This window comes from Carcharhinus amblyrhynchos, chromosome 14, assembly GCF_965287045.1.
Source record: "Carcharhinus amblyrhynchos chromosome 14, sCarAmb.v2.hapA, whole genome shotgun sequence".
NCBI lineage: Eukaryota > Metazoa > Chordata > Chondrichthyes > Carcharhiniformes > Carcharhinidae > Carcharhinus > Carcharhinus amblyrhynchos.
In genome coordinates, this window is record NC_137337.1 from 31868029 (window position 1) to 31894338 (window position 26310).

At 38.8% G+C, this 26310-nt stretch overlaps 2 protein-coding genes across 3 annotated transcripts; both read right to left on the reverse strand.

The window, feature by feature from the left end:
- Positions 1-3292: 3292 nt before the first annotated feature.
- bag5 (BCL2 associated athanogene 5) lies at positions 3293-17118 on the reverse strand. Of its 2 annotated transcripts, none has more exons than XM_080202577.1 (2): positions 15280-17118; positions 3293-9010 (listed from the first exon to the last, which is right to left on the reverse strand). In XM_080202577.1, exons 1-2 carry the CDS (start codon positions 15328-15330, stop codon positions 7631-7633), a joined length of 1431 nt encoding a protein of 476 aa, XP_080058703.1. In that variant the 5' UTR covers positions 15331-17118; the 3' UTR covers positions 3293-7630. The 2 variants fall into 2 exon arrangements, with proteins under 2 accessions (XP_080058703.1, XP_080058704.1); XM_080202578.1 differs by lacking the exon at positions 15280-17118 and adding an exon at positions 11617-11893.
- Positions 17119-17199: 81 nt separating this feature from the next.
- Positions 17200-26306, reverse strand: LOC145352561 (small ribosomal subunit protein eS26). The gene is made up of 3 exons (XM_080202580.1): positions 26199-26306; positions 18628-18707; positions 17200-17630 (listed from the first exon to the last, which is right to left on the reverse strand). Exon 3 carries the CDS (start codon positions 17606-17608, stop codon positions 17258-17260), a length of 351 nt encoding a protein of 116 aa, XP_080058706.1. The 5' UTR covers positions 17609-17630; positions 18628-18707; positions 26199-26306; the 3' UTR covers positions 17200-17257.
- Positions 26307-26310: the final 4 nt, after the last annotated feature.

Sequence of the window (26310 nt, forward strand, 5' to 3'; positions counted from 1 at the left end):
GAAACAGTAAAAGGTTAGCAGACATTACTGTGGCAACTGTTTTGACTTCCCAGTTCCAAAGGAAGCCTGAACTCACCAGGAAAATATGCAGTGGGCAAGCACTGAGGCATGGTTCAGGGGCAGCCCTCGAGGTTCCCTTAAAAGCAATGAGGGAAAGTGGTAATTTTTTCCAGAGAGTGGCAGGAAAAGGCCACCCAGCCAAACAAAGCAGGCTTGCCTGAAGGTGACAAATATTGTCAGAAATCAAAGTTGCTTTTAACCTTTCATGGGAAGTTGGTATCACTATAGAGGTAGCGGTGTTGTTAAGAAGGGAATTCCAGGATTTTCACCCAGCAACAGTGAAAAGATAGCAATATAGTTCCAAGTGAGGAAGGGTGTGTGGTTTGGAGGGGAACTTGTAATGGTTTTTCCATGCATCTGCGCCTTCTGGATAGTAGAGGTTGCAAATTTGAAGGTTACTGTCAATGGAGGCTGTAAGTTGCGGCTGTGCGTTTTGTATATGGTGCACACTGCTGACACTATCATTCAAACTGGTAGTGGGACCCAATCAAGTGGATTGTTTTGTCCTGGATGGTGTTGACTATAGAAGCATAGAATCCCTACAGTGTAAAAAGAGGCCATTCAATCCATTGAGTCTGCACCAACTCTCTGAAAGAGCATCCCACCCATCATCCCTGTAATCCTGCACATTTACCAAGACTAATCCACCTAACCCGCACATCTACTAGGGCTAATCCACCTAACCTGCACATCTACCAGGGCTAATCCACCTAACCTGCACATCTACCAGGGCTAATCCACTTAACTTGCATATCTTTGGACTTCGTGAGTGTTGTTGGAGTTGTTCCAGGCAAGTGGGGAGTACTCAATTGCATTCCTGACTTATATATTGTAATGGTGGGCAAGCTTTGGAGAGGCAGCAGGTGAATTATTCAACACAGAACTTCCAGCCTCTGATCTCTAGCAACTGTATTAACAGGGTTTTTTTCAGTTCAGTTTCTAATCAATAGTAGGACATTATTGGTGGTAGATTGTGATGAAGATGCTGTTGAATCCCTCTTGATGCATAGTTATTGCTTGGCACTTACATGGCATGTTACTTGTTACTTATCAACCCAAGGCTGAATATTGTCCAGGTGTTGTTGCATATTAACATGGGAGTATTTCAATATCTAAGCAGTTGTGAGTGGTACTGAACATTTTGCAATGATCAACTAACACACCCATTTCTGACCTAATGCTGGTCATTGATAAAGTAGCTGAAGATGGTTGGGGCTGCAACAGCACCCTGGGAGCTCCTGTAGTAAGGTCTTGGAGCTGAGATGATTGGCCTGAGACAGCCACAACCACATTCACCTGTGGTCTGCACAGTTCCAAACATCAGAGAGTTCCCCACCACCCCAACCAGATTCCCAAAGACTCCATCTTTCCTAGGCCACCTTGATCACACATTCGCCAAAAAGTCCCTTAATATCAAGGGCAGATGGAATCACCTCACCCCTTTAGTTCAGCTTCTTTGTACATGTTGGAACTAAGGCTGAATGCAGACTCAGCTGAGCAGCCAGGTGTGTATGGTATTCCTGATATGTAGAACCCTATACCAACGTTCAACAGTGCTGGGGCTTTGAAGTCCTAGCAGCATTGATATAGGCAACTTATTTAAATAAGGCACTGGCATAGTCCTCTCTCCTTCATCCTTGAAGAGGGAGCAAAATTCACAGGAAAGGGTGCACAGGAGGAAGAGTGCCCCACCTCACCATCTTCATAGCCACGGAGGCAGCTAAATTGAAAATCATCAATGTGATTCGACATGAGATAGGCATTCTTGGAGGAGAGGGTAAAAAGATATTGCAATCTACAGCTGACAAGGATGGAACAAATTTCTCCCTTTCCAACATGCCAAAGCCAGAGCTTTGCTGGGAATGCTCATGATCTCTTGTCCTGCCTCACCTGCAAAACAGTAGCAATTAAATGTATTTGTTGTACTTAGTGACACCCAGAGGTGATCAAAGGTACTTGCAAATCTTTTTCTTCCTTACTCAATCATGTCCAACTATCAGTTGCAACCAGCCTATGGCACTGGAGACTCAATATCATCTCAAATCAAATGTACAGTTCTTTATTTACTGTATTTAGGCATCACTATCAAGTTCAGCACAACAGCAATGGAGGAAGTGAATGTTTATGGCAGTGGATGGATGTCAATCAAGGGGCCTGTTTCAGCCTGGATGACATCAAGCTTCCTGACTTGAGTTCTTTGCATGTTGGAGCTGCATCCATCCAGGCAAGTGTAGGGAATTTCAACAAACTTCTAACTTGCATCATATAGATTCTGGAAACATCTTGTTGTCAGTTGTTACTGAATACCCAGGCCCTAATCTGCTCACGTAGCCACATACCAGCTATACTTTTAGTCAATAATGACACCAAGAACACTAATAGAGATTTGACATTGTTAATGCCATAGGATGTCAAAGGCATGTGGTTAGAGATGGTCATTGCTTGCATTTGAGAGACAGAAATGTTACTTGACAGTTATGAGTCCATATCTTGATATTGTCCAGGTCTTGCTGCATGCTAAGGACTGTTTTATTATCTGAGGAATTGGAAATGGAACAGAACACTGCAATTATCAGATCATGAGCTCTGGCTTTGGCATGTTGGAAAGGGAGAAATTTGTTCCATCCTGTCAGCTGTAGATTGCAATATCTTTTACCCTCTCCTCCAAGAATGCCTATCTCATGTCGAATCACATTGGTGATTTTCAATTTAGCTGCCTTCGTGGCTATGAAGATGGTGAGGTGGGGCACTCTTCCTCCTGTGCACCCTTTCCTGTGAATTTTGCTCCCTCTTCAAGGATGAAGGAGAGAGGACTATGCCATTGACTTATTTAAATAAGTTGCCTACATCAATGCTGCTAGGACTTCAAAGCCCCAGCACTGTTGAACGTTGCTATAGGGTTCTACATCTCAGGAATACCATACACACCCGGCTGCTCAGCTGAGTCTGCATTCAGCCTTAGTATCTTCATCTCTAACCCTTGATGGCAGGAAGGTTATTGGTGAAGCAATTGAAGCTGGTGTAATACTGCTGGTTTCACAAAAAGCACTGGTGACTTCTGAAAAGCCAGGCACATGATAAAGCCTATTTGGTACTAATATGGAGCAACAAAACAACCACACTCAATATTATTGAATGTTTTAAAAAGTAAGAATTTTGTCCTATAGTTGAATGTGTTTGAAAGCAAATATTAAACTGGCAAAGGTTATATTATGTTTTATTTTATTTGCCAAATTATTCAATTTCATATTTATTCACACAAACACAGTTAGACTTCAGTCTGGACAAACAATAACATGTACTGAATAAATCAAAACTTAAAACTCAAACACTCTTAAAGCCAACACCATTCAATAACAAACAATAGTAAACAAATTTGTGAGCCTTTGCACAAACATGCAAGATAACATTCAAAAAGGAACAAAGTTTACAAACACCACAATAAAATGAATGGCAGGGTCATTGAAAAATAATATAGAAAGCAGTCAAACCCTACTTCAGCAAAGACAAACTCCGACCTAGAGAGGAATGCCTATAATCCTGTGGGTGCAATTATAAAAAAATCTGAAACTGATTAGTGTAAGGGATGAATTTCAACATTGATAATTCTAGGTCTGTTTATCCACTATTAAATATGCTAATATAAATTAGAGTAGGTCAGGGGTGTTCAGGTTGTGTGTGTTTTTTGGTCACAGATATATATTTAAAGAGCTGTGTATGAAGTTTTTTTTATTTTGTTTGATTGATAATTAAATGGCACTAAAAACTACCCTTTCAAAACTTCCAATTTTCAAATTTAAATGTGACAAACTAACAAATAAACACCAAAATGTCTGAAATAAAAAACAAGACAGTCAAGAAATACCATCAGATCTGGCAGCATTTGCAGAAAGAAAAACAGAATTAAGGGTACAGGGTCAGATGGTTAAGTTCAGATTTCCAGTAGTATTTTGCTTTTGCATTAATTACTTAGATGTTTGGATTTCCAAGCACCAAGTTACAGGGATATGGATATTGAATGTGGCACCTGGATTTGCAAATTGACCATCCCAGCAATAAATCACTAAGCTGCCCTGTTAAAACAATTAACTTCCATGAGATCTAGCATTTATATTTGTACAGTTCAGTTTGAGTTTTGCTTTGCTATAGTCAAAAATGCCTCTGTATACCATTTACTTTCTTTGCTGAAATAGGGTTTGACTGCATTCTATATTTTATGAATGATCCTGCCACTTGTCCACTGTTTGCTGTTCCTTTTTGTATACATCATCATCTTATGATTCAGTCATCCAAGGTTCAACATTTTTTTGAGCAAACGTTTACTGAACAAGTTTGGTTTGCCAATTCAAAACAAATACAATTTTATTCCAATTTATTTTTTCAAAAAACAAATCGTAAGAAAATTGTATCTAAAATTAACATTGCAAGGCTGATGCAATTTTCTAGGAGTTGTATTTGATTGGTTGATTTCAATTTTATCCATCCAATTGTGATGAAAATTATAATAAAGTTGATACATTCATAAAAATTGTCACATAAGTAATACTTCAAGCAGCAAGGCAGGTTTGACCATCTTAAACAGGGTCCAGTTACAAAAAAATACTGAGGAGAATGAGTGACAAAATCATTCAAATCCCTCTTCTCACCCACTGCCCCCCACCCCACCACTAATTGCAAAACCATCAAGTTAACCACTCAATAGGACAGAATACCGTAAGAAAAACGTAACTAAATTTCTCCATACTAATAGCTAGAAACTCTGAAGAACTAACAACGAAAGAAAACAAATAGAATCCATTGATGATATATACCATTGGGATATTGAATTTAACCCTCATGTAAAAAGAAACAAACCCATGTTGCAGGTGTCTACAAAAAATCTGAGCTACTCTCAAATGTCATTCTAAATGCAGTTAGTGTTTGTGCATTGAAACATATTGATTCATTACAAACTGAGGTATTTAAAGATGTTTTCAGCGATTGCACATTGTAGATATTTTGTTTGACTAATAAATTACTATTTTATTAATTAGGAATCATTTTTCAAGTGTAATAATTTTGGGATGACACTGCTGCAGTTTAGCTAACTGGTATCAAAAATAATGGTAAATGTTACAAGCTCATCAAGAACATTTAAATTTTATGTTGGAGAATTGATATGAAAGTTGAGAATATGATTGTTATGTATTTCTGCCCACCTGCAGCCTTGCTACATTTCCTGCAGCAAGAGGCCTCTTATCACAACTGGTTCACTATTTTACTATTTGTTATGAGATTGAAAACTGTTATTCAGAGTCATGTAGAATAACATACTTAAAGATTGAGAGGTAGATTCATAGCAAGAGCAAACCTTAAGCAATTTATTATTTCTGACGCGTTCCTCTTTGAGAAAAGATCCACTGTTTTTATTCTTTACAATGTACACAAGTGGAGTTGGTGGCATGATTGCCAAGCTATTTACAATTGAATTCTTTGATTTGAACTCCAGGTATATTCAGTTTAATTTCACTTTAAAGACACAGCATACTTAGTCCAGAATTTTACCTGCATGCCAGCCCCAATTCTGGGAACAGGTTCAGCTCGGAGAATGGCATTCTCCATTGGCCTCAGGTGGGATCATGCGAAACTTGGGCAGACGTGCCATTAAATTCCACCCACAGTGTGTTACTCAAGGGAATATCAACATCACTAAAGTCAAAATCCAAAATTTGAGTCTAAATACAACTTTAAAAAATTAATTGGCTTTTTTTGCTTTTGACAGGGAAGATAAAGTCTAAATTGCTCATGTTAAGAAATGCAAATTAATATTGCTGAATTTGCTGCCATGCTCTCATCCATCCCAAATATTAGCAATGCTTCTAACGATAATTTCCAAAGTAGATTACTAGTGAATGATTTGGTAGGGTTAATCCATATTTAAAACAACTTTTGATTAAGTCAACATTGTAATATTGATAAAAAGTTAATTAAATGAAGTGCATCATCAATTTCAGTAGATACTCAACTGGGGGCACACTGATACTGCACTTATTCAATCCAACAGATTGAGCCAGCTAGTATTTTTGTGGGGTGGGACAGCCAATGATGTAGAGTGCTACATTTTTGTACTTATTTTTAATGTCCATATTGAAATTAATGTGCTTGTGATTAGTCTTGATTAATTGAATTTTATGATTGAATAAGTCCAAAGGGCTTATCAACGTGCCGACAGGTGCATAATATTGATTATTGCATGACGTACACACATTTTCATTTCTATGCTTTCAAAGCTGGAGTCGCCATTGTTTATGATGAGGATAAAATCCTAAAGTTTTATAAAATATCCTTGCTAAATCTTTGAAGGAGCAGTATGAGATAATTGTGTCCTTCCCCAAATCCTATCCTTGTATAAAATTGCCAGTCAACCTCTACGTAATTTTATAAAAATTGTCACATTATGATTCAACTATCTTAAACTCTCCTCTACTTTTACTGATTATTATTTGGTATCAGTCAAACTGCACTTTGATAAGTACAGTTACCATATTGAAACTCAAACAGACATGTGTTTATGCACAGCTGTTGTTAGACTCTCAACTAAGTCATGAAAGATTCTCAAGCGTAGTGTGCAAAAGTTTGACAAGCTATTAGCAGACTACAGGAACCCTATACACCTAAGATTATACTGAAGTCTGAGAGTCAGCTCTTTACCTCTGAAACTATCTTTCACTTGAATGTTCTCTCTTCAAAACAGATGTAGTCTTAGGAGAAAGCAACAAAATCAGTGGCACAACATGCTAGCATATATGTGAACTAATATGCAAATTCAACTGTCAGCTACAGAATATTCCCTGCAGTGCACAATCTTTGTTGCATTGCGTCGTCCCTTTAAGATCACCATACAGTTATGTGAACACATCTTAAAAGGGGAATGTTGTTTGTGCGTGGCATGTTTCTTCCATGCACAGCACAGTACATTCTGTGTGGCTACCAAAGTCACAAGCCCACAGAATTTAAAGAAAACACTGCAGACTAATTTCAATTAAACAGAAATAAAATGCGCAAAAAATAATAATTCATAAATCACAGGATGATCAGTTCCAACATTCCAAACTATTACCTATGGAATATGTGCAGCTATAGACCCAGTTGTCTCAGTTAATATCCTGAACATAAAATGAACCCCAAGAAAATATAAATGGATTGTAGCCAGCATAGTATGGAAACACCCAGGGGTCTAAATTCTACAATACTTTAGCTATATTTCCAATTACAATTTACTGCCTTGCTTTTATGGTGTTCCTTAAGCACACACCTTGTTTTAAATCTTAAATGATACTGTAATGAAATACCAAATACACCAAGCATTCATTATATTATATCCATAGTGCAAGAGAAACTTACTGATCAATTTTTGAAAAATTGAAAAAGCTAGTTAAATCAGTTACATAAATTTATGATATGGACTTTAATCTTCCTGAAATTGTTAAATATACTAGTAATCTGAACAATTCTTCTAAATTATTAGAAATAGTGCAAAGCATGAGTCACAAAAGCACAAAAGCCATACTTCATGCACTGGAATTGCTATTTAGTATTCCCATTCATCTGTTTTCATGTCTAGATAATTCAGAATATTTTGGGCAAATTTCACTGCTTGTTTCCTGGCAACCTTCGCACCATCATTCCCTTCAGTTTCCACCGCATCGAGTGCTAGGAGTTGCTTTGTGAGCATTTCTTCCAGTCTCACATAATTCTTGTCAGTTCTGTCTCCATCAAATGACAATACCTGCTTTTGAAATTCTGACAAATGGCTCAGAACCTGCCATATTGCTTTCTGTGATGCATGTTCATCTTTAAGCTGCTCTTCCATGTTTGCTCTCTTTTCAAGTGACTCCTTCAGGTCAACATAAGCTATTACGGCCTGCACATCAACTACAGATCTTCTCCTCGCTTCACGAATACATGGATTTTTGCCAATGTCTATTTTATCTAAATCAGTGAGAAGACTTTGCAGTTCTGCCTTTGGTTTAAAATGGAGATCAGAGCCATTTTCTAACTGTAGCAGCTGTTGTTTTAATTGTGTTGTCTTCTGGCGTATTTCTTCGATCTGTTTGATGGATTGATGTTGCGCTAGATCGTAATTCCCTGCAGCCTCGCCTTCTGATTCCATCTCCAAGTGTTCCAGCAAACAATTGATTTCATGCACTACACGTTTCCGGTAGTTTCTCACTTCTGAATGTCCAGCCACATCTACAGCATCCAATTGCATCAACAGTCCTGTAAGGACACGGGACAGATGTGCACAGTTCTCCAAGGCATTCAGGTTCATTAGCAGGCCAATCACATCCCTTCTTGCTTTGCTAACCTCCAATAAAACAGAGTTGATCTTGGGAACAGAAGGGTGTGTATCTGTGGACAGAGGCAAAGATAATGCCTGCCGACCAATACAGTTTTCAATGATGTCCTGAATTGCACAAATCCTGGTCAAAGCTCGATACCTGGCTTTCCTCAAACTAATTTTTCCTCCTGTTTTTACCTGCGTCAACTGAAGTATGATTTCTTGGATGTGATCAGCAAATTCCTCAGTTATCAAACCCCCTGCAGAAGATAACTCACTGGTAACCAACTGTTGTGCATCACCGAAGACCTTTTCTATCTTCAGCCGAGATGGGTGAGTTGCAGTTTGCTCCAGCTCTTTGAGCAATTCCTCCAAATCCTTCACTGCACTTTTGCGGCCATGTTGAATATCAGACTTGCCATCAGTATCGATTGCATCTAACTCAAATAGTAACTTGGTCAAAGTACTCTCCAGGCGCTTGTATTCTCTATCAGACTGTGTACCACTGAACGAAACTACAAGTCGCCTAGATTCATGGATTTCCTTCTGAATTTCTTGGATTCTCATCATGGAAGGATGTTGCTGACCCATGGCCATATTCGTTTTTTTCCCTAATGAGTCATTGTGGGTCTGAAATTGAAGCAAAACATGTTGGTCAAGGGTCACTTCTCGGCATCAGACCTAAACTGTATTTATAATTGCCTCTAGAATTAAATTGCTATTAAGTGGAGGACCTGTAAGTTATCTACTGCTCGAACAATACATTTACTAAATGTGACAATGCACATTCCTTGGACATAAATTTTAACAATTAACTATGTTTAGATTTTGACTCTCAATTTCATCCTCCGTTTGTTCAGTTTATTCATTTTTTTTTATTTTAGAACTACTTACCTCATTGTTCAATGTCACATTTACCTGTTTCATCTCCCTGGTAAATGCTGAAGCAAAAGTAATTATTTAATTTTGTCATTTCTTTATTATTATCTGTGGTATTATTTTTTATCTATCCCTTTGTTGTCCTACTTCCATCAAGTCTTTCTTATTTATGTGCCTGTAAAAATTTTACTCTTTTCTGCTATATTCCTTGATAATTTAACTTTGTTTCTGTCTTCCTAATGGACTTCTCTCCTGATCTCTTTGCATTCTCCCTGATGTTGCACTCCTTTGCTGTCTTTGTTTCTTTATTTTTATTCATTCACGTAATCTTACTAGAGTTTAGCTTGCTCTTTTCTTGTACAGGAACACATTTTCCTGGCATTCTGTTGAAATGTTTTAAATGCTCCCAATAGTTTTTCGGTGTCATTGTTTGCCAATACAGTTGCCCATTTTATTTAACCAAGTTCTATTCTCAGCTTTTCTCCAATTTATCATGCTCATGTCTTTCTCTATCATTATCTCAAGAGTGTCATATTATGCTCATCATTGCCTTGTTGTTCTCTTTACTTCTGTTTCAGTTCATCCCCCATAATTGACCCAATAACAAATCTTCCCTTGTTTTTTTTTGATATTGTGTTAGAAAGGAGACCTGTACAACGTGTAGGAACTCCATTCCCTGTCCTCATTACCTGCATTTTCTGTCCAATTAATATCAGGGTAGTTGACATTCCCCATGATTGAGTTTTTCCAACTCCCTTCTATTGCCATTGTTATCCTGAATGATTAGTTAACCACTTCCCAGTTTCCCCTATCTATTCTAAACATGCTATACTGCGCAATGTTTAATCCTCAGTTCTGATTTTCCTAGAGCCATGTCTCAGTAATCCCTATGTCTGACATCACTGCCTCCAATTCTCCTGTTTTATTGTAGGCTGTGTGCACTGCTGCAGACATTTTAACAGGACTTTCCTCCAATTTAGATTTAACCATTTTTAGAATTTATAAAATGGGAGTCTACCCATTCTTTTGCCATCAAGGTGCTCCCTCACTTTATTCTTTCCTGTGTTTACCTGCCTATTTTGCTTTTATTTAGGCTGTTTCTTGTAGATCCCCCATTGCCTTACTAACTTTGCCAGTTCCTTTCCACCAAGAAAGGGAAAATATAACCTTGTGCAGGTGGAGCTCATCCGATTGGTACAGCTCTTTCCTGCCCCACTGATGGCAGTACCCTAAAATGGGAACCTCACAACAGCCCTTTGGTTAATTCTTCTGATCTGTCTGTTCCTATGCTAATTTGCATGTAGTTCAAACAATAACTAGCAGATTATCACCCTTGAAATCCTGTCTTTTAAATTTAGAACCTAGCTCCTGATAGGCTTTCAGCAGGACCTGCTTCCAGTTCCTATTCATATATAATTTGTTCCAACATGAGCCATGACAACTGTATTTACTCCCTCCCTTTTTAAGTTCCACGCTATCCACTGAGAGATATCCCTTACTCTAGCACCAGTAGGTAATCCTTTGAGATTCTTGCTCTTGGTTGCAGATGAGGCTATCCACTCCTCCAATTATGGAATCTACTACCACATTTCTATTCTTCTCAACCCAAACATCCTCCTGTGCAATGGTGTTTTGATTTGCATCATGGTCTACCTCCCTGCAATCTCTTTGCCCTCACAGATACTGAATTCATCGCACCTGTTGGACAGGACTAGAGCTTTTGGAATTCCTCTCCTAAAATCCCATTACTTGGCTCTCTCACAGTCACACCCTCTTTTTCCTGAATGTGTGTTTTCCCCTGAGGTGCAACTCTACTCTGGTTAAAACTGTCCAGAAACTCCTTCCCTCCTTGTCTCAGAATCTCTACAACTCACTCCAGCTCAGTGACTCTAATCTGGAATGATTCAACACATATTAGCATAGGACAGTTATGCCATCCACAAACTCCAACACTGTACGTCTGAATGGTGTCTGGTTTGCACATTTTCATAATTGGCAAATGGCACTAAAGGGGAGTAGACAATACAAAGAAGAATCTTGACAAAATGAGGAAGGTATTGATAAACTTGCAAAATAAGCTTGAGTGTATAATTGGCAAATTAATTTATATTAAACAAGTGTGAAGCAGTACATTTTGGTAAGAAGTTTAAGAATCTTCTTTGGAAATGAAGTGTCTAAATAGGGTAGAAGAGCAGAGAGATCTGGGGCTCCATTAAACCACTAAAAGTAATAATGCTGGTTAATAAGGCTATAAAAGTAGAAAATATTGCTGTTCAGATAGAATAAAAGAAAGCAGAAAATGAAAACAAAATTTAGACACAGGAAAACAAATTAAAAACAGCAAATACTGGAAATACTTAGCAAATCCAGAAGAAAGGACATCGACTTGTAAATTAGCTCTGCTTTGCTCTTTCCATAGACACTACTGGATCTGCTGAATATTTCCAGCATATTCTGAAAAGCAGAGAAATTACGTTAAACTTGAATAGAACCTTGACTAGATCGCATTTAGAATACCGTGTGCAGTTCTCATCACCAGGATAATAGAAAACATTAGGAAAAGTGCAAAAATTTGAATAATAAATGAGAAGTTATACCCATCAAGAAAAACTGAATACTATGAGGTTCTTTCATTCTTTTCTTTAGAAGAGATGAAGAGGCAACCTCATTGTGATCCTTAAGTTTCCAAAAAGTGTTTAATAGGGTTTACTCAAAAAATGTTTCCATTTGTGGGGGCAATAAGAAGAGTCACTAATAAATTTATTTGGGAATTCAGAAGAAATGTTACTCGGACAGGTTCCACATATGGAACTCTCTACCACAAGAGTAACTGAGACAACTAGTATAATTGAATTTATGGGAAAGTTAGATAAACATGTGAGAAAGGAATACTGATTGGGTTAGATGAAGTTAGGTAGGAAACATTAATACAGCCATGTACCTACTGCGCCAAACTGCCCATTTCCACACTACAAATACTGAGTAACACCGATTTCTCTGACAAATCCATGATGATTGTCCATTATTAACACATGGTTCTCCAAGTGAGAATTAATTTTGTCCTTGATAGTCGTCTCCGGTAGTTTGCTTGCCACTGAGATTGGAATGATTGAACTGCAGTTACCAGGATTTATCCCTCTCCCCTTTTAATGAACAGAGATGCAATTCAATGGCACCATGTCCGTTTCCAAGAATCAAAAGATTGTTATCATAGTTTCTGCTATCTGTATCTGAGCTTTTCACAGGAACCTAAGATTCACCCTCTCATGACTGGATGACTTGTGAAAGGGATGCCAGCCTATTTAGAATCTCATTTCTAAATATTATTCTATTATCCAGCATCTCGTCCACTACATTAACTATATTTTAGTTTTGTGAAGACAGCTGTCAAGTCTATTCATTCAGTACTACAAGTCACAGCCTACTCCAAAATATATCTTAAATGCTACCTAATTGACTCATGATTCTCTGAACTATCCTTTTACTTGTGTTTAGGTTCCTTTTTATGTTCTCTTTTATGGGCCAGCTGTGGACAGTTTGGCAGCATTCTCACCTTTCCAGTCAGAATGTTTTGTTTGGACCTGAGTACAAAAATAAAGGCTGGCACTCAGATGCAGTACCAAATGTTATACGGTTGGAGGTACCATTTTTCAGATAAGACTTCAAACCAAGTCTTCCCGGGTAGAAGTAAAAGATCCCAGAGCACTATTTCAAAGAGGACTGGGGAGGTATTCCTAGTTTCCTGGCTAACATACATCCCTCAAACAACATTCAAACTCACAAGAAAGCAGATTAGCTGATTATTATCGCACCATTTTCAGCAGCATGTTACGTGCAAATTGGCTGTTGTTTTACCTATATTAGATCAGTGACTACACTTCAAAAAGTATCTGGTTGGCTGTAAAAGCACTTTGAAAGTCATGGTTGTGAAAGATACTATATAAACGCAATACAAGGGATTTTCATAGTAACTTCATTGCAGTGTTAATGTAAGCCTACTTGTCACTAATAAATGAACTTTTACCTTCATTCTTTTAACCCAATAATCTCTTCTCCAAATGCCCTTTTGGTATCTGTTTTCAGTTCTACCATGTACTTATTTTTCCTGATTATTAATTGCATTTCATTTTTCATTTGTCATGAACCTCCTTTTTCTGTATTTTAATCTCCATTTCCTCTATAATCTTAAGAGTGGTGGATCTGGATGCCACAATTTTCCTTCTTATGGAAATATATTTGATTTGTACTCAAATTATCTCCACCATTTCTCAGTTCAGGAAAAACAGGAACTATCTTTGTTTCCAGTTAATCAAAACTCAGACTGGCTCACGTCCCCAGTTGGGCTAGAAACATGCCAATTAACAAAAGTCCTTCTGTGCATATTTTAACTAATCTTCACCCCCAACTTACACGTTATCGTCTCCTCCTGTCCCAGTCAATATCTGAGTAATTGCAATTTCCTATTACCTGTTTTTATACATTTCTCTGTAAATTTCCCATAGATTTGCTCATTTATTTCCTTCGCACGATCCAGCGTCCACACTAAATAACCTTGCAATGGAAGAGCTCCTTCTCAGTTCCTTAACTTTAACCAATTAAATTCAGTCTTCGAACTCGCTAATAAATATATTGTTCCACAGTAGAACTGCAATATCCTTCACTAATCTCTGCCACAGTGCCCCCACCACCAACCTGGCCCTCCTGTGCCAAATCAGTTTAAACCGTCCCAAATGTTGTTCAGCTACAAAGTGTCTATCCTAGAACTGGACCCAATGCTCCAACCTAAATTCTCCCTTCTGTATCACTTCTTCTAATATGCAGTTACTTGCACTATCCTCCCATTTGTGTATTTATTAGCATGTAGGACTAGGGGTGGCAGTGGTTAGCACTGCTGCATCACAGCACCAAGGACGTGGATTTGATTCCTGGCTTAGGTCACTGTATGGAATTTGTACATTCTCCTCACATTTGAGGGCTTCTCTGGGTCCTCCAGTTTCTCCCATGGCCTAAAGATGTGTGGGTTAGAATGGATTGGCCATGCTAAATTGCCTCTTAGCATCAGGGGGAACCAACAATGGTAAATAAATGAGGTTATGGGAAAAAGGCCTGGGTGGGATTGTGGTCAGTGCAGACCTGATGGGCTGTATGGCCTCCTTCTGCACTGTATACCATGATTAATAAAATCTTACCAATGACAAATATCATCAGATTTTGTCCTTTAATCTATTACCCAGCTCATGAAACTCTTTCTTAGAACCTCTCCCCTTCTCTACGTAATTGGTTCCAATGTGAACCATGACTTCTGACCATCAGCCTTGGCCTTTGGACAATGTCCTGCACCTGAACAAGCACTGAAATCAGAATAAAACAAGCTAAAAGCTGTACAGTACTCATTTCCAATGCAATCACGCTCTGTTGTACTGTTGAGAAGAACCACAAGGTTGATCCCAAATAATACAGAACTGAAGGAGAGCTGTGACACTTTAGGTGTAGAACAAGACAACAGAGCATCAATCTTATATTAGGCAGTAAATGAAATATTAAAACAAACATTACTCAAGTTTGCTATGAAAATTAATGCAAGTGAGCAAACCAACTGACAGACTTCGAGCAGGTCAGGAAATTCTATATGCAGAGAATGATTAATATTCAAATGCATATCAGGGTAGGGCAAGGTGAGGAAGCAAAGCCTTTGAGGCAATTTAAGAGACAGTGCAGTCTGATAGTTGATTCATGTTAAAAAAAACCAAGATCAGTCAATTAGCGCTCCTTATCCAGATTTATCTTATGATTTTGGAATACAATTTGCAACAAATTTTCTACAAGTGTGCCACCATGATGTTATCAATTTCAATAATGATGTGCAAATATATTTAATCTTCTCATTAAAATGCAAAAAGTAATCTTTGAAAGTAATACCTTAGCATTGTTTTAGTTTGTAGTATGTGATAGAATGTCATTTATATCCAAGTACACTAATCTTTTACAGAGATTTTAAAAACTTCAATTAAAGCACTGACTTGTTTTGGAGAATGGTTCCATTGGCAGGACCTAGCCTCTAATACCTTCATTCTTGTGTCAGTCTTCACTCACTGGTAGCAGTCTCACCTATGGCAGATGGTAGTTGATTCGTGTTACCAGAGACTTGAAGCACATAATTTAAGCCTGCACGTCTTTTCAATACTGAGGGGTGCACTTCTGGAGATTCTATATTTTAAAGAGACTTCATCGACTGTCAGATCACAAAATATTCCACTGTACAATTCAGAGCATAGAAGCTATCCCAATGTCCTGGCTAACATTTATTCCTTAAATCAATATTGAAACAGATTTGTCATGGCTATTGTGGAAACTTGGGTGTGCAAATTAGATGCCATACTTAGCTACATTACAACAACATTTCATTGGCTGTGAAGCTTTGTGACATCACATGTATGTGAAAGCTGCTACATAAACATTAGTTCACATAAGTAGAGATAAGGTTTTCAATCAGGTTCAAGTTACACATACTTTTCAGCCTCAGTTCAGATCGGTTAACAGCACGAGAGTTTCTTGTAATAGTTTTATTGCATTAAGCAGAGTATTTACACGACAAAGCTGAAGTACAAAATCACTATATGCAAGCAACTTTTGCACCATGTGAGTGCCGTGCAATGACCATCTCCAACCAGAGAGAATCTAACTGTTTTCTCTTGATATTCAATATCATTGCCATCGTTGACTCACCTACCATCAAAATCCTGGGATTGCTATTGACCAGAAATTGAACTGGATCAGCCACATAAATAATGATTACAAGAGCAGCTCAGGAGCTGGGAATTCTGTGTTGAGTGACTCACCTACACCCTCCAAAGCCATCAACCATCCACAAGGCACAAGAGTGCGATGGAAAACGTACCATTTGCCAGGTTGAGTGCAGCTTGGAGTGTTACTCCATGAAAAACAAAGGCATCAGCTTGAATGGCATACCATCCATCACCTTAAAAGTTCACTCCCTCTACCACTGATACACAATGGCAGCAGTGTGCACATTTACAAGACGCACTGATGCAACTTGCTAATGTTCCTTTAATAGCATCTTCCTTGCCCACATCTTTATCACTTAATAGAACAAGGGCAGCAGATGAAGGGAACACCACTACCTGCAAGCTTTCCTCAGTCATACAACCACCTGACTTGGAAGCATATCATCATTCCTTCACTGTCTTTGGGTCAAAATCCTGGGACTCCCTCCCTAAAAAAACTGAGGCTCTACTACACTACATGGACTGCAGAGGTTCAAGTAGACAGCTCACCATCACCTTCTCAAGGACAATTAAGGATGGGCAATAAATGCTGGCCTTGCTGAAATACTCTCATCCCATGAACAAATAAAAAATATAAACTCACAGATTTGTGATGTCTGCTTAAGGGCAATTTTAAGCAAGCCCTTGTACACATTTGTTGAGTGAAGATGCATTGATTTCTAAGAAAAGTTGATGTATCTTGTGCGTATGAGTGCAGCAAGCATAGTAAATTCTATGTTGCTAGGCAATTTAGATCACAGCAGTTCTATTATTTCACTAATGATATCACAATGAAGCAAATGCAACTGTAAATGACCATGATTAAGGAGCACCGCCATCTATTTGAAATGATAGATTTTTAAAATTACTTCTCTCTCTTTTTGAAGTTTTACATCATTATAGAGACAAGTACAAAAAACACTTCAATATCTCTGCCAGTGTAAAGAACTGCAAAGGTATGCATGTGCGACCTGGTCTTTTCCCACACATCTCCCTCTAAATAGGGAAGGAATTAACCTCTATTTACATTTTCTAACATTCTAAATTTCAATCAGGAACAAATTTATCTGATGCTGAATTACAGTACTCATTAGTGATTAACTAATAGGAGTTTTAATTAAAAAAACTTAAGACTAAATTGAAAATGATGAGTCCTTTCTTAATGGTCCAACAATTTTATTATTTCAAATCAAATTATAGGATCCAATCATGTTTACATAGGCTTGGGAGGAGGTCCACGTGGTAAGTTGGCGCCTGGTCTGAAACGTGGAGGTGGTGTTCGGTCCTTCCTGGCCTCTCGCGAACGATTCCTTACCACTTTGCTGTGGATGGCACAGCTGACACAGTAATGCAATTTCACGTACAGCTTGGGCAGCACGTATGCATCAAAAACACTGGCCTCCGAAATATCTCGAACTGCAGCGGCCTCCACGATGTTGCGGATGACAAACTTCTTAATAGCTTTGTCTTTGGGGACGCAGCGGGCGCAGTTTGTGCATCTGATGGGCTGGACATGGCCACGGCCCTTCTTGGCACGTCCATTATTCCTTCGCTTCTTAGTCATCTTCTGCACGAGTCACCTCTTACTATTTTTGAAAGGAAAAACATGTTGTTTGATAAATTACTTCTCATTGTGTTTTGTAGGTAGATTTCTTGTTCTTAGCCATCAAGCTTCTATCTAGAACTGGACAATAATGCATTGCTGTGAAATCTTTCCTCCTCACTGAGATACTTTGTCTTGAAGAACATCTATGAAGGTCACAAGTTGGCATTCAAAATTCCATGGGTTGGATATTCTCCATTACACCCATTTTTAAGGACTGGACTACATTTGTCCTGAACCATTGGCTGTAGCCAGAAATCAAGTGCCCTGGGCTACCATGGTATTAGCTGACTTGACTAGCCCTCAACCAAGAATGTGGGTTCCTAAGGGACGTAAGGGGTTTACAAAGTTGAACACAGTGGCAGCAGCTGTCCACACTAAACTTCTGGAACACGGAGGAAACACTTTCTGCTCACTATTTCAAAAAGCTGACAAAAAAACTTTCCTTCAGGATCTTCTTCAGCCACTTGATGTTGGTCAGAAACAATTGTGCTCTATGTACATCACCGTCCCATTATTAATAATTTAAATAGGCCTACTGCCCAACTCAGGAATGGTAGCTGGCCAAATATTGCTGCAGCTATTAGAGTTTGCACTCCCATTACCACCAATTCACCTTATATATTGGGCCTAAAACTCTACTGAAAGTTATTCAGTAACTTAGCACATTTGTACACCCGTGATCTTTACTACCCAACACTAAAAATTGAAATTACACATGCAAAATTAGTGTTTCCCATCTGAAAACTGGACACGCTAGTTTGTTAGAACTCATGCATAAAGCTAACTGTAGAACATATAGGTTTAATGCACTGCCACAAACCCTTGAGCTTCGTCCCTTAAGAATCATTTCCACATCAGGACTAAATTACACAAACACTCAATGATTGACAATTAACAGTTGACCAGAATTAAAGTTACAAACAAATTCAAATCATAAAATTCTGTTCTACTATGTTCTGAAACAAGGTGCAAAGTACCTTCAAAAGCGTTGAAGAAATTGATACCGGGAGTACAGCAGCACTGAAGCAATGGCTCTGGTCAGGCTACACCTCAAAGACTATAACAAAAGTAAAATATTGTGAATACTGGACATCTGAAAAAAAAGAAAAAGCTGGAAACAAACAGCAGTTCAAGTAGCACCAGTGGAGAAAAAGTTAACATTTCAAATCAATGACCTTCCCTTCCATGATAGCTGACAAGGCCCTTGACCATGTTAATTTCACTTCTTGCTCTTTAGCCTTCACCCCTTCCTCTTCCTCTCTAAATTATTAGTGCCTGTGCCCACCCGACCTCACCTCCCATTCAGGTATCACCCTCTTGCCGCCTTCAGTGCAATGCTGACACCAAAGTACATCTAGAGCCATTCTTCCACCATTCCAAAAGGTATTTCATTATTGTTCCCTAGTACATTCTTCCATCTTTCCCATACTATTATGTGCAAGTGCAGGAGGTGCAGCACTTTGCTGATCACCTCAATTTGGCCCTGAGCTTCTGATCACTTTAACACTTTGCTCCATTCTGACCTTTCTGTCCGTGGTTTCCTGCATGGTTTCCAATGAAGTTTAATAGAAGTTTGAGGAACTGCACCCCATTTCTCTACTTGCTATTTCACAGCCTTAATATCAAGTTTAACAACACTAGATCTCAGCCACTGCTCCATTCTCTCAGACAACATGCGTTGGATTCAGAGGGTGCCTACACCAGAGAATGGAAATGAGTTAATGTTTGGATGCCAATCTCCTAAAGGAACATGACCAATGTAGTGGTCTGCAGCTCTGAGATTTTTCTACCTTTGAGGTCTTTACTGACTGCAGCAACTCAACTGCTTTGACAGATTTTCCAGAGTCCCCCACTGTTAATCTCCTGTTTACATCATCACTGAACCGATCCAATCTCTTCATGTCACTATTTGCATCCCATTATGCCTCACACCATGGTCCAATTAGCTATTTAATCAGTCTTCCCCTCAACCCCAACAATGACCTTTCCTTTGTTTCTACAATTGCTTAAAAATAGTTCATCTCTACCTTTTTTCAATTCTAATGAAAGGGAATTGACATGAAAAATCAACATGGTTTCCCTCCCCACAGGTGCTGTCTAATCTGCTATGCATTTTCAACAGTTTTTATTTTCTCAAATACCGCTTGGGTTTCGCTCACAAGTTCTAGAAATAGTGTAGAGAGGAGTCATGGCTGTTAGAAAATCTTGTACTCTTCAGTTCTGAAGGAGGCAAATAAGAGGCAACTCTTTAAAGGTATACATGATCCTCAGTAAAATAAAATAATTATCAGAGTTTAACTTTTGTAAGTTACACGACAACTACAGGAAAAGCAAATGCACATCAATATTGCACTTTTCACTCCCAGAGTATCTCAAAGTTCTTTACAGCCAATTAAGTACTTTTGAAGTGTAGTCATTGTTGTAAATGTCAACAACATGGCAGCCAATTTGTGCATGGCATACTTCCACAGACAACGTTATACTGTCAAGACAACTATTTGTGACATTGACGCAGGGAGAAACATTAGCTAGGATACTAGGAGTAACTTTTCTGCTTTTAGTTCCATGAGATCTGTATCTGTGAGCAAACCGTTGAGAACTCATTAAATATCTCATTTGAAAGACAGCACTTCCAGTAATGCAGCATTCCCTTGGTACAACAGTGGAGCCCAAACTTGATTTTTGTGCTTAAGTCCTGAACTGAAACTTGAAGTTGAAACTTTCTAATTTGGAGGCAAGAGTGCTACCAACTGAGCTCCAGCCAACACTGACAAAACAATAAAAGGAAAAATTTCAGACTGATTTTAGGATGTACATCTTCACAGTAAAAGCAATTATTGTTTCTCAAGCTAAGACGCCAGAGGCAGAAACTCAAGTCATTAAAGGGCAGTTAAATGGGTGGGGTGGATGGGGAAAAACAGAAAGAGGAGTGGGGCATAGGTCAGTGCTAAGGTATGGGGTACCATAGGTTTCTATGGCAGGAAGAGCCATGCAAAAAAATGATTTGCATTAACTATGGTCCTTTCCATAACCATTGGACAACTCAATTAATTATTTTCTGAAGCGTAGTCACTGCTCTAATGTAGGAAACGTGGAAGCCAATCAGTGCTCAGCAAACACCAACTCAAACTGCGACATGATGATGACCAGATAATTAGTCTCTTGTTGATTAAAGGATAAGTATTGGTCACAGCACAATACCAATTCCCCTGATCTTTAACATAGTGCCATGGGATCTTTTACACCAGCTAAGCAGTTGGATGAGGCATGGGTTTAATATCCCATCCAAAAAAAATGCTGTAAAGATGCTGGGGTTGAACTGGGGCAGGCATAGTAAGAAGTCTCACAACACCAAGTTAAAGTCTAACAAATTTATTTGGAATCACAAGCTTTCAGAGTGCTGTGCCTTCATCAGGTGAGTGTCACCCAAAGACAGCGGTGCTCCCTCTATCCTGTACTGGAGCACTGCCTTGATTTTTTGTTTATGTTCCGGAGAGGGACCCAAACCCAGAACTTTGTGATTCAGAAGCAAATGTGCTATTAATGAGCCATGGCTGACACCATATAGCTCTCCTAATTTGTATTTCTCTTTGCAATTTTTGTGAAAATGCAGACAGGCAGTATACATTTTATAAACATACAAGAGATCCAGTATGCTTTATTACAGAGTTAGCCAACTGATCACAATGAATATCACTAAACCAATAGTAAATAGATTTGATGTCAACAAAGATCTTCTTTGGCAGTCTAGGGTGTGGAATACAGGTACAATGTTCATTCAACAGATCCCTTTAAGATTATTGCTCGAGTACTGCTTGTAAATTGCTGATTTTAGTTAAAGAGCAGTGATTGCAAAAAATTAAGCAGTTCAAAATTAATTTATAGATAAACCAAGACAAACAGCTGCATAACTATAATTTAAAAGAGATGTCTGCGTACACTTCTACCTACAATACTTTCCTTTTATAAACTGTTCCAATGTGCATTAGTGCGTTCACCTATAGCAATTGCCAATATAAACTTGCCATGCTGAAGTTACATCCTCCCACCCTTGGTACCGCAGAGGTTTAATTTTGCTCCAAGCTCCTTAGTTTGTAGAACCATTTAGTCCATTGTGCCTGCCATCCGAAAGTGTTACCAATTATCTCACTCACTCACTCTCCTTGCTCTTTCCTCAGAAACTTGCAGTCTTTTCCCTCTAAGTGGAAACCCAATTCCCTTTTGAGAACTATTAGAGTCTGCTTCCATTACCCTTTCAGGCAGGCAGTCATATCATTTACACTCAGAGTAAAATAATTTTTTTTAATATAAAGAAGCACCTCTGTTCCAACCAACTCTATTTTGCTGCTTCCCAAATTAGTGCAATTTTTGATATTATACAACTTATGGTTAATTATCAAAATATTGTACAAAATAAGGATCAAATGCATGACTTTAAATGAGAATTAAATTACATCTGTGCACTTCATTTCAATTGCGTCCTTTCTCGAATCTTGCTCAACTCGGAGAAAGCACTTGATTCTTTACACCCCATGTGCAGTGTAATAATTCTCCCAGCTTGTGGCAGTGAGACTTAAGCAGAGGCCATTTAGTGAGCTTCCTGCTGGGCGCCATGGCCTTCATGCGCCTCCGCCCTCCAGATTTATGGCATAGTCAACTCCAATCCAGAAATCGGCACAAAGCTGAATAATTTATTTAAATAGGGATTTACATGTAATTAAGCAAGCCCAGGATTGAAATCTCTGGGCCCACTAGCGTCTCTCCCTCTTGCCAGGGATGCTTCATTCGAGTGGGATTTATGACAGCTTTGCACTAGCAGGCAGCTGGTGGTGAAATCCTACTGGTGCGAAGGGGTGGGCATTGCCAGTTTGGCAGTACCAGCCTGGCTCTTTGGTACTGCCTAAGGGGTAAATGGGCAATGTTCAGGGCATCTTGGCACTGTCCACCAGGCATCTGCCATGCAGTTTCACTCGTAGGCTCAAAGTAGATGAAGTACTGACAGGGTCAGACACTGTACTGAGCAAAGGAAAAGACAAGTGGACAAGATTCATAAAATTTGCTAGATAAACATCCACCATGAAGGCTGGTGTAGAAATCCATTAATCTCAAATCTTATTTTTTGTAATAAGTGTATCAACTTAAGGCCTTTTCTTTATCTCTGCATAAGGAAGAAAGTTACTACACCTAAAAGATAGGAATGAGATTTAAATTGTAGAGCAATATAATTGTTATTTTATTGTTTTCCTCAGTATTTTTGCCCATAATATCTTTAGGGTATAGCAACTTCTCTTCCATCATTTGTTGGCATCAACTTGAAATTATTGGCTACGGATTAAAATACATCTACAAGTCCCAACCATGTATCCACAAAGTACAACAGCAAAATCGGCTGAGAATAGAAAGATATCGTTAAAGCTTATGACAGGCCATTTTCACTCTTTTTAACATTCTAATATTCTAACAGTTTGACACCTGAGTGGTGCATTGGTAAATAATAAATTGACATTCTTGCTATATGAAGTACATAACATGCGTATAGATTGTAAAGCTCAGCAGGTCATTCAGCCCATGAAGCCTTGCATACTTTGCACCAATATTACAAATTAGAAGCAGGAGAAAGCCACTCGATCTGCTCTGCCATTCAATAGGATCATAGCTGATCTAATTGAAACCTCGATTCTAGATTCTGTCTACCACCAGCTCTGCCTTAAAAATATTCAAAGACTTTGCTTCTGCTGCCTTTTGAGGAAGAGAGTTCCAAAGACACTCAACGCTCAAACATTTTCTCGTCATCTGTTTTAAATGAGTGACCCCCTTAATTTTAAACAGTAAGACCTCGTTCTAGATTATGGAAATATCCTTTCCATATCCACCCTGTCAAGATTTCTCAGGATCTTCTGTTTCAATCAGGTCACTTCTTAGTCTTTTAAATGCCAGCAGATACAAGTCTAGCCTCTCCAATCTTTCCTTATAAAATAACCCACCCATTCGAGATATTGGTTTAATAAACCTTCTCACCACATTTACATCCTTCCTTAAATGAGAACAATACTGTGCAAAGTATTTCAGATATAGTATCACCAATGTCCTGTATAAGTGAAGCAAAACCCCCCTTATTTTTGTATTCAATTCTCCTTACAATAAATGATTACTTTTACTAATTATTTGCTTGGCCTGCACACCAATCTTGCAATTCACATTCAACATCCAGATCCCTCTCTCAAGAGCTCTGTAATTTCCCACCATTTAGAGAATATGCTTCTTTTATCTTATCAAAATGGACAATTTCATGTTTTCCCACATTATACTCCATTCGTCAGATCTTTGCCCACTCACTTCACCTATCTATATATATTCTTTGTAGCCTCCTTGAATCCATTTAACAACTTTCCTAACTATCTTTGTGTCAACAGTAAATTTAGCAAACATACCTTCAGTTCCTTCATCCAAATTATTTATTTCAATTATAAAAAGTTGAGGCCACATTACTGATCCCTGTGGCACCCCACTCATCACATCCTGCCAACCAGACAGAAACCCACAATGCCAATTCTTTCCTATTTGCTAGTCAGTCTGTTTACCCCCTACACTATGTGCTGTTATTTTCTGCAATAAATGTTGATGTGGCACCTTATCACAGCACATTAATTTTTCAAGTAAGTTGGTAAACAGGATTTCCCTATCACAAAGTCATGTTGACACTGCCTGATGGCATACCAAGGAGTGTCCTCACTACAAATTAATCACATCCCATTGCACAATTCCAGGCCTAGTACAGCTGCTCTCGTTACTTTACCAATGTTTTATAATAAGCCTTCACTACTTTTATACAATATCACTTGCAATAAAGGCCAACATTCTATTTGCCTTAGTATATAGATACAGCATGTAACAAATTAATTTGTGATTCACATACAGGGGCAGCCTTAAATAACATTCTGCTTTTCTACTCTTCTTGTCAAACTGGACACATTCATTTTCATTTTCCCATTATAAACTATCTGCCAATATTTTATCCACTTCCTCCATCTATGAGTACCCCATTGTACCCTTACACAATGTGCTTCCCTAGCTATCATTGTACCATTATAAGTAACATTTAAAAAGTTTCCATATCAAGCAAAAACTTGCACTTCAGTCCACTACTAATCACTCCCACTTTTTCCCACACTAGCTCCCACTTTCTATGCCTTTTAGCTTTAACAAAGGGTCATCTGGATTCAAAACTTTAGCTCTTTTCTCTTCTTACAGATGCTACCTGACCTGCTAAGATTTTCCAGCATTTTCTCTTTTGGTTTCAGATTTCAGCATTTGCAGTAATTTTCTTCTATCCAGTTTTTTAAACTACTAATCACTACCTCATTGCATTTGAGGGTCTATGTGCAAACTGACTGGCACATTTTCCTTCACTACACAAGTCCAATCTTCACTGGCTGAAGAATATTGGCATACCTTAAGGTTGTGAAAAGCACAATTAACATCAACACACATTATTTCTTTCCTTTTGTGGAATTCAATTTTGTGGGAAATGGTCACAAGACCAAACATTTCCAAGAGAATGCTGGCAAGCAACTAGTGAGGAAAGGGTGTAAGTAACCAAGCACAAAAAGTAGTGAAGGAAGTAGCAAGAGAGTATTTTGCTTTAGGAGCTCTGACCAACGAGTTAGCAAAATGCTGAGTCCATTTACTTTAGAAAAGCTCAAACATCAGAAGGGGGGGATTTACATCAAGAAGCAAGTATGTAGATGATTTCATGTAGATAAATTCAAAAGAATCCGTGATCAAGTATATACATTACAGAAGGGTAGAAGCAGATTGGATATTAAAAAACATACTTCCTAAGAGATTGTTCACCTGTGGAACAAACTACAGACTCAGGCAAAGAGTGCAGATTTGCTGCATATCTTCAAAAGCGCTCCTCCACCAGGACGGGTGGAAATCATGGCAAAACAAAAATAGGTGAGATAAGTGGAACACAATTAACGCTGGGTTAGAGAAATGAAATTCTCAGCATGTTAATGTCGCTAAATTGGCAAATAAAATTTGCCTGCACGAGATTAATGGCTGATAGGAATCAGGACACGAAATACATTATTAATTGACAGTGGAATAGAGGGGATGGGGTAAGCTGTCCGCCAGGGTTTTTTTTCAGGTAATTTACGAAGTATGGAGCAGCAAAAAAAAATGTGCGGGCCCGGTGGACTGGCTATGCTAAGTTGTCCCTTAGTGTCAGGAGATTAGCAGGGTAAATACGTGGGGTTACGGGGATAGGGTCTGGGTCGGATTGTAGTCGATCCTGGCTTGATAGGCTGGATGGTCTCCTTTTACACTGTAGGGATTCTATGACCAGGCCTGGGACTTTCCCACGAGGCAGAAGCGCCATTCCCTTGGGCGGGCAGCCCGCTTAGGCCCTGGAATCTGAGTTCAGTGCCAACCTCGGGCGCACAGACCAGGCTCGCTCCCAGTGCTGGGGGCGGTGGGCCAGGGGACACAAGTTCACACCCTCGCCCGGTCAAGACCACCACAAACCCTTGTTCTAGACTCTCACCGCCACACAATCAGGCCGCAGGCTCTGGGTCCATGCGAATGTGTTAACTTCACCGGAAAAGATCTTTTTTAATGATCTCGCGCATGTGTATAACCAAGTTTACGACAGGAAG